General features: G+C 34.4%; 3 protein-coding genes across 6 annotated transcripts; 2 read left to right on the top strand and 1 right to left on the bottom strand.

Annotated features, from left to right (window-relative positions):
* The first annotated feature begins 292 nt into the window (after positions 1-292).
* Positions 293-9,217, top strand: LOC124407812 (gamma-aminobutyric acid type B receptor subunit 1). Of its 4 annotated transcripts, none has more exons than XM_046884357.1 (13): positions 296-453; positions 1,292-1,436; positions 1,657-1,755; positions 1,840-1,974; positions 2,058-2,228; positions 2,354-2,852; positions 2,970-3,097; positions 3,170-3,462; positions 3,557-3,800; positions 4,558-4,765; positions 4,894-5,288; positions 5,461-5,599; positions 7,577-9,217. In XM_046884357.1, exons 2-13 carry the CDS (start codon positions 1,302-1,304, stop codon positions 7,594-7,596), a joined length of 2,466 nt encoding a protein of 821 aa, XP_046740313.1. In that variant the 5' UTR covers positions 296-453; positions 1,292-1,301; the 3' UTR covers positions 7,597-9,217. The 4 variants fall into 4 exon arrangements, with proteins under 4 accessions (XP_046740309.1, XP_046740313.1, XP_046740312.1 ...); XM_046884356.1 differs by having other exon boundaries at positions 297-453; positions 4,522-4,765; XM_046884353.1 differs by lacking the exon at positions 7,577-9,217 and having other exon boundaries at positions 293-453; positions 4,522-4,765; positions 5,461-5,928.
* A 1,500-nt stretch (positions 9,218-10,717) lies between these two features.
* On the top strand, positions 10,718-15,962 carry LOC124407818 (nuclear pore complex protein Nup54). Its single transcript, XM_046884364.1, has 5 exons — positions 10,718-10,987; positions 13,289-13,747; positions 13,950-14,860; positions 15,205-15,432; positions 15,690-15,962. Exons 1-5 carry the CDS (start codon positions 10,888-10,890, stop codon positions 15,810-15,812), a joined length of 1,821 nt encoding a protein of 606 aa, XP_046740320.1. The 5' UTR covers positions 10,718-10,887; the 3' UTR covers positions 15,813-15,962.
* Positions 11,235-12,392, bottom strand: LOC124407820. Its single transcript, XM_046884369.1, has 2 exons — positions 12,226-12,392; positions 11,235-11,682 (listed from the first exon to the last, which is right to left on the bottom strand). Exons 1-2 carry the CDS (start codon positions 12,256-12,258, stop codon positions 11,311-11,313), a joined length of 405 nt encoding a protein of 134 aa, XP_046740325.1. The 5' UTR covers positions 12,259-12,392; the 3' UTR covers positions 11,235-11,310.
* Positions 15,963-16,703: the final 741 nt, after the last annotated feature.

Here is a 16,703-nt window from a genome sequence, read left to right as displayed (position 1 = left end):
TCCATAGACATGTATGTACTTTATATTGCAATTTCTAGTAATTGTAACTTTGGTTTGTTTTGTTACACTGTTTTCAAATCCTTGAAACTTAACGCGAATAGTCGAACAATTTTATTCGCGATTATTGCCAGCTACGGTGTATATGTGTGCATATATCAATATTGATTAAAATTAATATCATTAATTGTCACATTTCAGTCAGGCAATTTTCAAATTTACGAAGATGCTGTTCGGCCATGAAGTGTCTTCTACCAATAATGTATACCGCCAGTACGGACTTTTCTCAAGCTGTGACACAGTGACACACCGATTCCATATCCACCCCCCACCACAAATCTTTCTCACACAGCCCTCTGGGCCAGGGCCAGGCGCTGAAATCAATATGAAGTGAATTACACACAAGAGCCATCCTGGTTTAGTAAAATCACTCCTCAGCGGGGCTTGGTGCTCAAGGTTGGTGAAAACTGTGAAAAAGAACTTGTTTAGAAGATTTTTTATATCTTTAATTGATTTTGGAATTCAACCCTGAAACTATCCAAGAATAGTTCTTATCAAAGGTATTTTAGTAAGGTTTCTGTGCTAATGATTCGAGGTAGTTCTTGATTTATTATGAGGAATAAGCTGTACAGAAATTAATTTTTATAGCACCTGTTGACTTTCGATTTTTGGCCCCATTACAATGGATCTTGTCTGTCATTCACAACCCAAATTTCACATCTCACCGATTGGAGATTGAGCGACTGATGGTGTAATTTTACACTAAATATTCTCGTACGCAAGGTATTAATTTTACGTTTGTTATTTACGTAGTATATCATATTTTATACATATTCGTGTTTTAATAAATTCTTTACTTTCATAAGAATAATTTGAATGGCAAATCTCTCTACAATTAACATCAGGCGGCTTCATAATATTTGATAACTATGAGTGGTGGGTAGATCAATTGATAAATAAATATAAGAAGCAATATCCCTGATGGGAAAATTCATTTGAACAATTTGTGATTATCTTTGAAAAGAGGAATATTTTCTTAGAGTTTTTGAGAAAGTGTTCAAGATGAATTCTGTACAACATCGAAAAATAAATAATTCTACAAAGTTCTTAGAAAGGATTGATTAGAAATTTTTCAAAAAATGTCTAAAGATCATAATTTCTGCAAAAAGTCAGAAGGAAATGAAAATTTTCATAGAAATTCTAGAGATATTAGTCTGCAAGGAGTGGAATACATTTTATTTTTTATACATTTGATATAATTTCTACTAAAATAAGACAGAATTTATTTTTTCAGATCTTCAACTATGTTCAACCTTTTCATTGCTGTGACTGCGTTAATTCCAATCGTTGTTCGAGGATCGTTACCTCCAGAAGACAATGTCTTGCACATTGGTGGCATATTTCCTATTGCTGGAGAGGGCGGATGGCAGGGAGGGCAGGTACGTTGATATTCAACTTTTACATCGCAACGAATCCACGATGACATTTTTATACTTTATATTATACTCATTATGAAGTTGAAACACTAGGTTACATATCTGACTTTGGCCTACACGAATGTAAGAAAATCGCTGCTCCGTAACTTAAGTTTCAGTTACTCATTATTTACGAAGTTGTACTGAAATAAAAAAATGCAAAGTGATAAATATTGCTTTTTAGGCATGCATGCCAGCAGCGAACCTGGCCCTGGATGATGTGAATAGTCAAAAAGATTTACTACCTGGATTTACTTTGAAGTTACATTCAAATGATAGCGAGGTAATTGCAAAACGGAATAAATTTTTATTTCTGAAGTTGGTATGTTAAATGAAACAGGCTGAGTTTTACAATTACTAATTTCAGTGCGAGCCAGGACTGGGAGCATCTGTTATGTACAATTTATTATACAACAAACCTCAGAAGTTGATGTTATTAGCTGGCTGCAGTACAGTTTGTACCACAGTTGCGGAAGCTGCTAAAATGTGGAATTTGGTAGTTGTAAGTACTTAGATATAATCATAGAATGCAAATTGCATATTGACTATACACAATAAAAATAATACATATCATTATATTTCCAGTTATGCTATGGCGCTTCATCACCAGCTTTATCAGATCGTAATCGTTTTCCTACACTGTTCAGAACTCATCCATCAGCCACAGTACATAATCCAACGAGAATCAAGCTACTCCAAAAATTTGGATGGTCTCGAGTTGCCATTTTACAGCAAGCCGAAGAAGTATTCATCTCTGTATGTGGCAAAGACTTGTTAATAACTATATTTAGTCAATTTTAGTAATTTAATTGAACAAAATTTTTCATTAGCAAAGTATGCTATTCCGTGACATTAATTATTATGCACAAATTTTTCTGCAGACCGTGGAAGACTTGGAAGCACGATGCAAGGAAGCTGGAATTGAAATTGTAACACGCCAGAGCTTTTTGTCAGACCCTGCGGATGCAGTAAGAAATTTACGTCGTCAAGATGCCCGAGTAATAGTGGGCTTATTTTACGTGGTTGCAGCAAGACGAGTACTGTGCGAACTTTATCATCAAAAGCTTTACGGCAAGAGTTACGTATGGTTTTTTATCGGCTGGTACGAGGATGACTGGTTTGAAAGGAACTTAGATAAGGAAGGCATAACTTGTACGAAAGAACAAATGCGACAGGCGGCAGAAGGCCATTTGACGACCGAAGCCCTTATGTGGAACCAGAATAATCAGAAAACAATTAGCGGAATGACTTCAGAGGATTTCAGACAAAGATTGAATGACATGCTGAAAGCACATGGCTATGATATCGATAACAATAGATATCCCGAGGGTTATCAAGAGGCACCTCTTGCTTATGATGCTGTCTGGTCTGTAGCTCTGGGTGAGAGCTTTTATAGGGATTGCTTTTTAAAACAGTGAAAATCATCACACTATCTAAGTATTCGTTGCTTTTCACAATATTGTTAAATTTAAAGATTTTATGTGTGATTCATTTCAGCATTTAACAAAACAATGGAAAAACTGAATAGACTTGGTAAGAGTTTGAAAAATTTCACTTATACCGATAAAGAGATAGCCGATGACATTTATTCAGCTATAAACTCAACACAATTCCTTGGAGTTTCTGTAAGTTACTTAATGTTATCAAATATAGGCCTTTATCAGACTAATATTTAACTTCGTGCATATTGTTTTCAGGGATATGTAGCATTCAGTTCCCAAGGAGATCGAATTGCTTTGACACAAATAGAACAGGTTGTAGGTGGGACGTACGTGAAACTTGGATACTATGACACTCAAAGTGATAATTTAACGTGGCTGGACAAGGAGCGATGGATTGGTGGAAAAGCCCCACAAGATCGAACAATTGTTCGAAGAGTCCTGCGCACAGTATCTTTGCCCTTATTCATATGCATGGGTACAGTATCATCGGCAGGAATCGTAATAGCGATGGCTTTGATCGTTTTCAATAGTTGGAACAGACATAGGAGGTAAAATCGTTTGCATTTTCGTATGAATAGTTATGCTTTGTTGTAGATGATTTTTTTCACTACAATAACGCTTAATTGTGACATCTACTTCCAGAGTGATCATGTCATCGCATCCAATTTGCAATACAATAATGTTAACGGGTGTTATCACCTGCTTAATATCTGTATTTTTACTGGGAGCTGACGGGCGATTTGTAGAACCGTCCGAGTATCCGAGCATTTGTCAAGCTAGGGCTTGGATGTTATCCACTGGATTTACCTTGGCATTTGGAGCGATGTTTAGTAAAGTCTGGAGAGTACATAGGCTGACGACCAAAACTAAAGCCGACCAAGCTAAGGTGAATTATAGATTTGTTTATATTCTGTGTGCTAATGTCTACCTGAAATCCTATTTTTAATGAAAAAGCCCAATTTTCAACTAGGAAACTTCCACAATGTAAAATTCCATAAAAATAATCTGTCCACTTTCTAAAATAACACCGAAGGCTTTGGAGTAAGATAAATTTCAAGACATGTTTTTTATGTTCCATTTACGAAATTGAATAACAGTCAATAGACTAGAAAATAATAGAGAATATCATTGATATGATACCAACTTCTTCACAAGTAGCATAGAACATCCCCTGGTTATATGAATCAAGGAATGCAGCGATTTAGTAGCATGACATAGACTCATCGGCAAGTTGTAATGAGAACATACGTGTCCACGTATAGGTATGAGTAAATAATATTGCAGAGTAGGTACGTTGAAATTTGAATGCAAGCCCTCAACAATTTAGGTATTGTTTTCCATTACGTATGTTGCCCGGTTAATCGATGTATTTTATCATTACATCCGTGGAAATCTGCTTTTTATCAAACTACACGGCACATTATATTACACCGATTATGCACCTCCCATAAAGAATTGACCTTGGTGTGATATATCACTTTGACATAGAATAGATATCTGCCACATGTAGTAACTATAGTGCAAACATTAATAATTAATTGATCCTGCATGTTTTTCAGATTGGTTACAATTCAGCCCTGTATTCGTAATATTTACCCTTTTTCTAGTTATTTTTGGTTAAACAAAAAGTTTCATCTATACAGAAGAAAATTCAGCCGTGGAAGCTTTATACAATGGTGAGCGCACTCCTGACAATCGATGTTATAATTCTGAGCGCATGGCAGTTGTTAGATCCACTGCAGCGACGCATAGAGGTCTTCCAATTAGAGCCGTCTTTGTATGGAGATGATGACGCCAGGATTAGACCGGAATTAGAGCACTGCGAAAGTGATCATAACATAATATGGCTCGGTGAATAGCTTCTCCTAACACTTCACGAATCTAAGTTGATATTATATTTGAATAATCATTCTTCAACAGAATATAACAGCTCGCTCAAAGCCAAGCTTCAATTAAAATTGATTGAATATGTATTTCAGGTTTAATATACGGGTATAAAGGCATTGTATTGGTATTTGGTCTATTTTTGGCCTATGAGACACGCAGTATTAAAGTGAAGCAGATTAACGATTCACGTTATGTGGGAATGTCAATTTACAATGTCGTAGTATTATGCCTTATCACAGCCCCGGTAACAATGGTGATTGCAAGTCAACAAGATGCGAGCTTTGCCTTTGTTGCATTAGCTATCATATTTTGCTGCTTTCTAAGCATGGCTTTAATATTTGTACCCAAAGTTATTGAAGTTATACGGCATCCAAGGGATAAGGCAGAATCTAAGTATAATCCTGATGTTGGTATATGCAAGGAGGATGAAGAAAGATATCAGAAGTTGTTAATCGAAAATGACGAGTTGCAAAAGCTTATTGCAGCGGTAAGCAATACCTCACATAAATTATACGTTTCAATATGCAGTTGTGTTTCGATTGTTGTGTATTTCGATGATTTTCATCCAAGAGTATTAATTAAGTATGCGTAGTAATGAATGTATGGTTGTAATAGCGGGTGTGGAAGCTTACTATAACATTTGATTCTTTGTATGATAGAAAGAGGAGAAAATCAGAATGTTGAAACAGCGATTAGCCGAGAGGGATGCGACTAAGGGTGGCCCAATAAACATTCCGAAGGATTCCTTGATTGTAGCAGACTTTGTAACTGGAGAAGGAACGTCTGATAGTGCGATTGGTGGGGGCATTTCCATATATACAAGATCATCTCGTGCTTCAGCTTCTGATTTTGAGTTCTCAGAATCTTATCTGTAAAATGTTTCAGTTCTATTTTCTCTTATATAAATCAAAGTATTCCGCATAGTATTTGCAAATTTTTTTGTCCAAACGCTAGATAAATTCTTCCAAATATTATAATACATGTGCTACATGTGTTGGAAATATTCTAGGATTTTTTAAATTATTCTTTCTGTGATTTCATTGATCTCCCAACCTTGCTAAATCATAGCGCCATACATATTATTTTTTGTTGGTGTTAAGATTACCTTATGGCTATTGTTTCTATATAAATAATATTGAAGTTGTATTTTATTCATGGCGTTGTATTTCACGACTGTATTTTTTTACAGAGAATTGCTTGCCAACTAATTGCCAACTAATTAAACAAAATTGTTTATTATAATTTTGACGACCACTGAGCAATACCTATAGTTTTATTTTTCATGTTTCAATCAACTGTTATTATTTGGTTTTCGTATGAAATTTATTGAATATTTATTATGTTATTCATGTCATTTTCTTTTTCATATTTTCGAGGTCAATCTTTTTTTCTGAATTGAACTTAAAAAAGTTTCTGTTGTAATTCTGACACAGTTATCTTACTATTTGAATGAGAAATGTATTTAGAAAATCGCAGACATGAGGTTTTTTTTAAACAAGTTTGAGATAGGATGTTGTTGTTGTCAGCCGACGACTTGGCTTTTCTTTGATATATAATATGAAAAATCGGACCAAGTGTTTGTAAATTGCGATACATTCGAATCATTATATCAATCACCAATTAACAAAAGTTTATGTTCCAATGCATATCGGTAACTAATTTTTGTAAATTCAAATCTATATGAGTCATGATTCATTACAAAAGACAATCTTTATCGATATTCAAGTAGTTCCATTCGTCTAATTCGCATCTTGCAGTTATTTGCTTGTTATAATTAATATGTTTTTATCAAGTCGGTAAAGGATTATGATAGAAAAAATGCAATTCCAAACGTTCGAATGTCAAAGAATTAGCAACGTCCACATATTGAAAAGTGATGAGATATGTAGGAATATGTAGAATATGCGCACCTGAATTATCACGTCTATTGTAAGTAACCCCGTATGTAACGAGATTAACGAATACCTTGCATAAAATTGTTTCATCCCAAAAAAAATTTGGGACCTATTACAATTAAAGATGCACAAAATCGATCTCATGAAAATGATAGATTGCGGCCTAAATGAGTTTCATCTGATCTCACAACGACAAGATCTATATGCATAAATGCATTTTATGATAATCGATGTTTAATGTACTTAGTGTATACGGTTATATTTATTTTTGTTCCGTCAAATAATCCTGCATCTGTTGATGCAAATTCATCATGGGTATAAAATAATCTTTGTTGCCTATGACGTATTTAGTCTTATGGGTCCAAAACAAAAGAAACACTTTTTTACTCTTCGAAAATACAAATGCAATTTCTAATTGTGCTTTATAATACAGTCAAATTGAGACATAAATTATTTATTCTCAGAATTAGTGACTGTTTTAGAATTAGATATAATAATTGCAGTTAAATCTCGTTAGACAAACTTTTATAATATTAAAATACTTCCATATTAATGTAAACCTCATGAAGCTTACTCCCAAATTGAAATTAAATGTAAAATAATGACTTGACTAAGTGATCTTTTAGACGTGCTAACGAGATTTAAACGCTTAATATCGAGTCCATTCATAAATTATTTGGGAGTCTTGATGAGGTAGTATAACATTGTAACTTTCGTGTTAGCTTTCGATAACTAGATCAATGAAAAGAAATCGTTTCTGATCAGCCATCAAGTGATCAATGCGAAATTAAAATTATTTATGAATGCGACAAATCACTACATATGTGTGTGACAATTTTATGATATTTCAAAAAAATGGAATTTAACTTTTTGTTTTTAGAAACGGACCACGCTGGGTGACTGGGGGCTGTCGTCCTTTAGATGAAAAGTTATTAGATAAAGAAACTAACTAAAAGATTTTTAGCCAGCTATGCAATTCTACTTGTATACCTTAAAACCAACTATGTACGTTATTGGTTTTGACTATGGTGATATGACTACAGAGAAGAGCAATTTTTTTAATTCAAAATGTCCTTCACTACTTGCCATATGCTTACTAATAGTGGTCTTACAAAAATATAGTAGAGTCAGTTATCCAACGAAATCATACGATTTGTTCATCTTCACTTTACAAATAAATTTGACATTAAGTATCATATATATAATAAGCAATACGATTTTTCCTCATGTTATAACTTCAAACGATAAAAGATTAGCAAAATGTAAAATGGGTCAATGCCAAAGTTTGATTTTGGTATCTATATTACGTATGATCATAATAGTTTTGCTTAAATATTTATTTTGAAATATAAATATGACAAGTAACAATTTACTACAAGTCTTGAATATTTCAAAAACATCTAAGTTGTTATTGTGATTTGACTGCAATTGAAAAATCCAACATAGTTGATATAAATTTAGACAACATGTTTAGTATATTAGTAGGTATACCTGAATAATCGGCTAAAATATAACAATTAGGATCTAGGGGATGTTATTATACTGTCAATTGATAAAAAATAGTATGTTTTCTGTTATTATTTTTTTTTTTACGTTTTTTCATTTAGATTATAAAAAATTATACCAAGTTCGACGAAAAATAGACAATGATTTGCTATTTCTATTTGCATTGTGTCAACGACGATACTTGAGGTGCTTATAGTAACAATTACGCACAGATGCATAGACAGCTGTTCAATTCATTAATTTGTTGCAGAAATTCTGGTTTGTAATATTTTAAATTCGAAATTCGATATCACGAAGTTAATGAGATTTATGTTGTTTTTTCTTACGCTCAATTTACTGAATCAGCGATAGCTCATGAGTTTTTTTTTCTTATGGCTCACGTGATTTAGGTATACATTAAAGAACTATGGTGTTCCAAAATTTCCACCTCAGACTTATACATATGAAATTAGATTTCGACTTACACTCCAACTATTGTTCATCACATTTTGAGGGTTAGTTATGATTTCTGAGTACGATATTCTATATACTTATTATTTCAATCTAATTATAATGTATGTTATGAGAAATTGGAGCATTGTTGGGGTTTTACAAATTTTAAACAAGTAATATCAAACGTTGAAGAAAGTAATATATATATTAATACATGTATATGTACGTTATAGAAAATAGGAGTTTTTATTGAGTGTTTCTACATGAAATTGAATTACATAAATATTGGATATTACATAAGAAAAACTCTGTGAAAATATTGTTTTACGGTAATATCATTTTATTGTTCTGATGCAATATTTATATCGAGATACCTATAATTTCGAGAAAACAACTGAGGTAATTCTTTCATTTGCTGATATACACAAAAAAAAACTGGAACGTTTATTTCGTTCGATAACAATATAATTATAAATAGAAGTATTCGGAAAGATTCTATATGAATATTTCAACTCCACGGAACTAGACTAATAGATCATTTTCTTATAAGACAATATGTGTCAATAAAGCGAGTATAATTCAATAATGCTGTGCTGTATATCTTACGATTTTTTTCTTAAACTTGATCAATCTCCTGCAACTGTTAGATCGCGCACATCATGCGATAAGCATTATGGTGCAGTTGATAGAATCATTGATAATTGGTCACATACACGAGTTTATAATAATACAAGGGAACGGTGATTAACCATATAAAGGAAAGATGAAGGAAACTACAGTGGAAGACAAACAAGAAGTACAGAAAAATTTTGAGGGAAAACTGGATAATAACGCGACGCAGCCATCGATGAATAAGAGAGACCAAATACGGATGTTTTTCCATTGGTCAACCACAATATTTCTTATAGCCTCGGCTATATCGTTGCTCCAGCTGCTTTAGCGCTTGCAAAAGAAGGTACTGTGCAATAATAACTGTGCATGTTATGATTCGATTTATAAATTAATCAAGACATAATTTGTGCACGTCCGTTTTATTCAAGATCACAATGTGCAATTCTTGCTTATTCATCAGACGAATAAATTGTTCTCGATTTTATTTTAACCAAGCTTGTAAAATTAAAAATTTGATATATGATTGTCTGAATCATACCGGAGTTATTTTACTTTTAATTTTTCATGATTTTACATTGATTCTTAGGGAAAACTGTCGGGCGTTTAAAATAAAAGTGAGATCATTTTGTATAATTTTCATCGACCTAGAACTATTTCGATTCACACGGATGTACATCCTTAAATAATTTAATTGGGTCTTTCAATCGCTTTCTTTAATCGGGCATACTTCGGTAAATTATGAGTTATGCCACAGGTCCTGATGGCACAAGTCCAACAGTTGAGTTGTAACCTAGATCGGTCAGTATTGTTGTCTTAACGCATAATAGCAAACGAGGAAAGTAAATGTACCAATATTCTTGTTTACTTTAAATGACCTAAAATGAAATTTGATGAATTAGACTCTATGCAATAACAGTAGCAACTCTTTTCCATTAGAGCTCAGAAAAAGTGGTTGTTTTTCCCTAATCCTCAAAAATATTGTTAATCATCGGTGTCGTAAAATTATGCCATTAAAATGAGAGAAACTCTTCGATTCATAATTCAATTCATTAGAGTGAACAATAGGAAGATGCTTCAGAAAACTATAATTCTCACTATTATAAATACCTAGTCGAGAATAACGCAAATTTAAAAAAGCACAAAAGTCATGATTTATTAACAAAGTGTTGAATAATTATAGTACAAGGTGCATGTAAATACTTAGTGATACATAAATAAATATATAGAATAGTGGTATAAATCAATGAAAGCGGAGTTTAATAGTTCAATCTTCTCCAAATTTCAAATATCTGTACGTGATGTATGGTACCGTGATTACTATCATTCGAATAAAGTGCGCATAAGTGACGTCACTGATGACTAACCAATTCGATTACTCGAGGAGTGCTCGAGGATATTCAACGCGAGAAAAGCGACATGACAAACGATTACGGAGCGCAAGCGTACTTCGCGAGCCAATCACATCACAGAGTTTATCAAACGGCCAATCAACAACCGAGAATTTATTTCTGGTCGAATAATAGAATATCTTTTCCGCGTGTGCGAGGTGTCTGATAGAACTTGGACTGTGTATCAGCCAGTGTTGTTTCGAGGTTATGTTTCTTAATTTTCACTAATTTTTTAACTAAACGAACTATCAAAATGTCTTTTGGCACTGGGTTTGGGACTTCTACCCCAGCGGCAACACCAAATTTTGGATTTGGAGCGCAAACTTCAGCCACAGCCGCAGCAGCGAAACCGAGTAAGTATGAAATAGAACTTGGTGTATTTTCAAGCTATAACGCAAGTAACTCTAAATTCATAATAAATTTTACGTATTAGTTATAAAATCGCTGATGTGATCGGCACGCAAAAATTATCTACCTTCCTATGAATTTCACCACCATGTGTTCAAGGCAGTAGGAAGCGATCGACTTGTTTGAGTAGTTTACGCTTTATCAAAGATTGAGCACAAAACTCCACTCTTTTTAGTTAGTGTGATATTTTACATTCCAACTCTTAGCTCAATCGTAATCTCTAACGTATTAAATCATCCTCAAAGTGTGAAGCATCAATTGCGTTTGGTTAGTTCTTGAGCAATTGATCCGAAGACCGAGAATTCATGTGTTTCACTGATGCTACTGAATTCTTTGGTGATTGTCCGAGATCCATTTCTTCTCGTGCGCACTCGTCGTCGCATGTCTCCTGATTTCTTCCTTGCACCGTGCAAAAATCTTTCCTCCTAAGTTTGGCAAGGATGCAGGCAAGAACACAGCATACCAGCACTAGAATTCCCAAGAGCAATCCCAAGACTATAAATATTGTCTGACTCGATTCGTCTGAAGATCCATTTTCACCAAGTGTAATAGATTTCATGGAGGTGGTAATCTGAGTAGTAACAATTGGCGTGGTGCTCTCTAACACTTCATGCAGTGCTGTCACATCGCCTATAGTATCCTGGAAAACAAAATAATGAAGTGCAAAATATTGTAATATTGAGCTTGACAACAAATGAAAAAATATTTTTCATCACATCAGTATTGCACATAAATTATAATCTATATAAAGGTATGCTTCATCAACTTGGGTTAGTTACAATGAACAAGGAGTACAGAATTTCTGATATTGACAGTATTCGAATATCTATAAAGGGAACTTTAAATTACTCCGAATGATTCCTCCGTGGTTCCCAGTTCATTCTCAAACTCCGTAACTTCGTCAACAGGACTAGTACTCACTTGGCGTAGGTAGGGATGGGTGTGTTCGTCGTATGAGTTATGACTTAGTTGCTTTGGATTAAAATTATAAGCATGGTAAAATATTTCTATTATTCTTATTATGTTGCAGTTAGTGATTGAGAAACTAAGTTGTTGTTAATTGTATTGTAAAATTCAAAAACGCATTGTTAATCTACATGGCATCCAAATTTTGAATTAGCTTAGTTGATCATAAAGTATATTGATATGTATGATAATAGTAATTTAATATTGATATACATACCGGCCGTTGGCCTTTTGTTTGTGGATAGTACATCTTGATTTGTGAAAAAAACTGGTCACACTACGTTTACCTTCACTGACAGCTTTATAGTCATTAACCCTGTTGATGCTTGAAGCAAACGACAATCCCTCAAAGCTGGAAGAAGGGAAGTATCAGCTTCCGATAACTTGCTGAAGTCATGTCTAACAGGATGTTCGTGGTCGGCTTTTCCCACCACAGAGATACGTAGAAATGACGAAAGAAACATTATATCGTACGCAAATCTTTGTCTTTTGTGTCACTTCATATTTTCCGCGATACATAATTTTAATAGATAGAAAATCAGTCTTACCAAATATTGTGGAAAAAGTATACTTTAACAATATAGTCAGGATTACAATTCGATAAATAAAACTTCAAAAAAGCATCAATTTCATGTTTCTTGACATCAAAAACTGGTTCACGTTTTGACATTTCCCCTAGAAATCTAACTACACATTGAAAATGTTAGACATTCCTGGTTGTCTTTTGTCTAGAGGTGATTTTTATTTTCATGTCATCCATGATTTCTGAGGAAAACATCTGACGGCTTGGTACAATTGCTTCCATAGTGAACGTTTGGTCTTTGAACTCTGATGTAAATCGGAAATTCACATCATGCAATGGAATGAAAGTTCAAGGATGTATTTGACACTTCGGAATATTGCATTGCGTCAAATGAGTTGCTTTTTGCATACACATAACAACCTGTCTATTCAATTTCCGAATAGTAAACATAATTGTATTATCTCAACTAGGCACAATGCTAAAATTCTTATACGACAAATTTGAAAGATTCAAAAAATGGGGTATTTGTTCATTATGAGTTCAATTGCCTTACCAACTCCATTAAATAATATACCTACGCCAATACTTCACACACCAACAAACACATCACACTATTGAAAAATATGTAAAAACACACAGTATAATTATCACACCTGTGATTCATCCATTAATTTAGAAATATAGACAAGTTATCGTTTTTTTTTAATTGAAGAAAGTTTGCTTTGAAGAGTAATTCATTTTATTTATATTATCTTAGCTGGTTTTGGAACACCATCGTTCGGATTTGGCACTCCAGCTACGTCAGCACCAGCCCTTGGAGGATTTGGTACCCCCGCCACACAAACGCCAGCCTTTGGAACTAGTGGTGGGTTTGGTACCTCAACGGTTGGAGGATTTGGAACACCAGCCACGAGTACGACAACATTTGGTACTCCAGGTTCAACTTTCGGGTTTGGGACAGGTGCAGGATTTGGTGGTACGCCAGCAACTTCATCCACTGTATTCAGTGGATTTGGGACAACTGCAAGTACAAGTTCAACAGGGTTCGGCGGATTTGGCTCGTTTCCAACAACGGCGACGTCTTCAGCACCAAGTTTATTTGGTGGCTTTGGCACATCAGGCACAACAACAACAGGATTCGGCACAACAGGATTCGGTGGATTTGGGACTAAGCCAGCTGCAATAAATACAACAGGCTTCAGCAGTTTTGGAACAGGTTAACTGATGAAACGAAAAATTCGAAAAAATATTAGAATTAATATATTTTCAAATGCACTCTGGAACTCTTCTACTAATCCAATCTAGATGTATTGAAACACTGGAAGAGAAAGCACAGATAATTATATTTCAATTGCCTGTACTTGAAATATCTTGACCACTATGAGAGACATGATTTTATCTAAGACGTTATTTTTCAGGTACTGGTCTTACTGGGTTTGGAACAACTCTTACCCAACCGCAGCAACAGCAACAGCAACAGCAACAACAACAGCAACAATCTGTGAATGCGATATCAGAAGCACTTTATAATGCAGTATTTAACTGCCAACTGTTTAATGACGAACGTGATAATACCATAGCAAGATGGAACTTGATCCAAGCATTATGGGGTACTGGAAAAGCCTACTATTCGTCGGTGGCACCTCCCATAGATTTGACACAAGAAAACCCTTTGTGTAGATTCAAAGCTATCGGTTATAGCTGTATGCCAGATGCAGATAACAACGATGGACTGGTCGTTATTTGTTTTAACAAAAAAGAACAGGAATTAAAAGATGTAAAACAGACGTTAATCACAACGCTTAATACCATTCTCGGAAATAAACCAAATTTAACATTAACTGTTGATACTATAAAATCGACGGATGACAATAAGAGTCACGTCACAATCTGCGTATCTGAAAAAGGTGTGACAGGATTGTCCAGGAAAATTCCGGCAAATGAGTTAGTTAGTTTCTTTACACAGACTATGCAAAAACAACAGCTGGCCCAAATGTGCGTGGAAAATATTTTCCCACAGGTTAAATTAGACCCTAGTCAATTGAAGGAATATTTGGATAACCCACCATCGTCTATTGATCCCAGATTATGGAAGCAAGCGCAATTAGATAATCCAAACCCAGAGAAATATATTCCAGTGCCAATGATTGGGTTCAACCAAGTTAAATATAGGTTGAAATGCCAAGAAGAAGAAACAGCCAAGCATAGAGCATTTTTAGACTTAGCTGCAGAAAGAATACAAAGCTTACAGAGACAACACACTGCAACTCAAGCAAGACTGAAAGAACATCGAAGAACCTTACTCGAGCTGCAACACCGAGTTTTACAGGTGAATAGGATCTTGTTAATTTTATTTCATTCTACTTCTGCAAAAGTCGCTGGGAGGATGAAAAATATTATTATTAAAAAATGTTGAGCTAAATTTTGATTTTAAATTATCATTTGAAATTCGGATTTTTCAACGCAAAAGAATTGGCTTATTGTTCTAATTTCGGTTAAAAAAAAAAAATTGATAATCAGTCAATTCATTCGGATTTTATTCACGTTTAAAATCGGTCCGGCTTTTTTTCGGCCTACGCTGTATACCGGGATATTTTATTTGGGTTCTTTATATTTTTTACCATCATCCTGCATTACTTGACGTATTAATACGACTTATAAATGAATTTCTAGGTGCTGGTTCGGCAAGAAATAACGCGCAAGGTTGGCTTAGCATTACAACCTGAAGAAGAAGTGCTAACAAATAGGTTTGAAGCAATGCATTCGCAAATAAGTGCTCCGACACAGTTCAAGGGAAGAATCAGTGAAATGCTTTCACAATTAAGGATGAGACGGCATATGGACTCTCAAAACCACGAGCGATACACTATGGATCCTATTGCACAAGACGACATTAAAACCGTGAGTGTATATTATAGCTTTAGTACAAAACTTAGTTTACTTGTCCTAATTATGAAATTATTACAATTGCAAGACCGGAGTCAATTTTTTGATTAACATTTAAAACAATTCTTTTCTTTGTACCAAAACTCGGTCAGTATCAGTTTAGGATGAAAGATACAATTGCATCTTTACATTGCTTATGTGGTTTAGCAGCGTTTTCTCAAATTACCTATTCACTAACTGTATCAGTTAATATGTATCTTCCTTGATTGCAGTATTTAACTATGGAACAGCAAGGAATGTCCCAACTCATTTCCACAATCAACGCTGATCTGGAGTGCCTGAAAATAATCAAGGACGGCATGTCCGATCTCCTCACGGGTCACAGCATCTCTTGAAACAGCGTATCGTTCATTTCCGTCAAGCTCTTTGAAGAAAAATGTATCCAAGTCATACAATTACCAAGTTGTGAAAGAGGAAAACGAGGGGAAGTGAATGTTTATCTACTGCGGACAATTATGTAATAAACTTCTTTGAAACTGCTGTAATTTACCGTACTTGATTCGAAATAGTGCCGGACATCCGTCAGTAGTGAATTTCCATCCCTGTTTTGAAAGTGAATTGATTGCTGAAACAAAGACTCGTCACATTTATTAAACCGTCGTATACATGACCACATCCAGTTCATAAATGGACTTTTTCCTCACCTTATGAATGTATTGGATGTTTGATGATGACGAATAATTGCATCACCGTAAATTCCTTTTATGATATGTGTAAAGGTTGGTGTATCAGCTATAATTTTGATACAACAAACTATAGTGGGTGAGTGACTGAAAAAACCGTCCCGTTTTATAAAAAAATTTGTGCAGTTATGAAGTATCACGTAATTATATTTAGACTAGTTTGATGTCACGAATCAAAATGTTACGCGTCAAGATTCGAAAGATATTCATCCAAGTCTGCTCCGTTTATATGAATATACCGTGTATCTGTATAGCTATTCACAATAGCAGAATTAATTCTGCATTTCAGGTACAGTTGGGTCGATTCTGTTGAAACTCTAATCATTTCGAAATGAGGAAAACCGCCACGGTTAATATCAATGTTACATCATACGCACCCACACCGGGAGAAGTCTATTTGAAAATCTACATTGGATACCATTCTTTTGTCCTCAAAAGGCGAAAATTTATTGACAACTCGAATTCTTATTTTCGGAGTGATTGTAATAATTTGCTTCTTCTCTGAAAACAGAAGCGAAAATTTACAAAATAGAATAAAAATAA

The sequence above is a fragment of the Diprion similis genome, chromosome 6, assembly GCF_021155765.1.
Source record: "Diprion similis isolate iyDipSimi1 chromosome 6, iyDipSimi1.1, whole genome shotgun sequence".
In the NCBI taxonomy this organism is placed as follows: domain Eukaryota; kingdom Metazoa; phylum Arthropoda; class Insecta; order Hymenoptera; family Diprionidae; genus Diprion; species Diprion similis.
The sequence above is the reverse complement of the archived record's forward strand: the minus strand, read 5'-3'. Positions and strand labels throughout refer to the sequence as shown.

Coding starts and splice junctions, on each gene's coding strand:
- LOC124407812 (XM_046884353.1), top strand. CDS start 1,302: ATGTTCAACCTTTTCATTGCTGTGACTGCGTTAATTCCAATCGTTGTT. Junction 2,229..2,353: donor CCGAAGAAGTATTCATCTCT/GTATGTGGCAAA, acceptor ATTTTTCTGCAG/ACCGTGGAAGACTTGGAAGC. Junction 3,098..3,169: donor CACAATTCCTTGGAGTTTCT/GTAAGTTACTTA, acceptor TATTGTTTTCAG/GGATATGTAGCATTCAGTTC.
- LOC124407818 (XM_046884364.1), top strand. CDS start 10,888: ATGTCTTTTGGCACTGGGTTTGGGACTTCTACCCCAGCGGCAACACCA. Junction 10,988..13,288: donor AGCCGCAGCAGCGAAACCGA/GTAAGTATGAAA, acceptor ATATTATCTTAG/CTGGTTTTGGAACACCATCG. Junction 15,433..15,689: donor CACAAGACGACATTAAAACC/GTGAGTGTATAT, acceptor CCTTGATTGCAG/TATTTAACTATGGAACAGCA.
- LOC124407820 (XM_046884369.1), bottom strand. CDS start 12,258: ATGTACTATCCACAAACAAAAGGCCAACGGCCG. Junction 11,683..12,225: donor AAACAAAAGGCCAACGGCCG/GTATGTATATCA, acceptor TTTGTTTTCCAG/GATACTATAGGCGATGTGAC.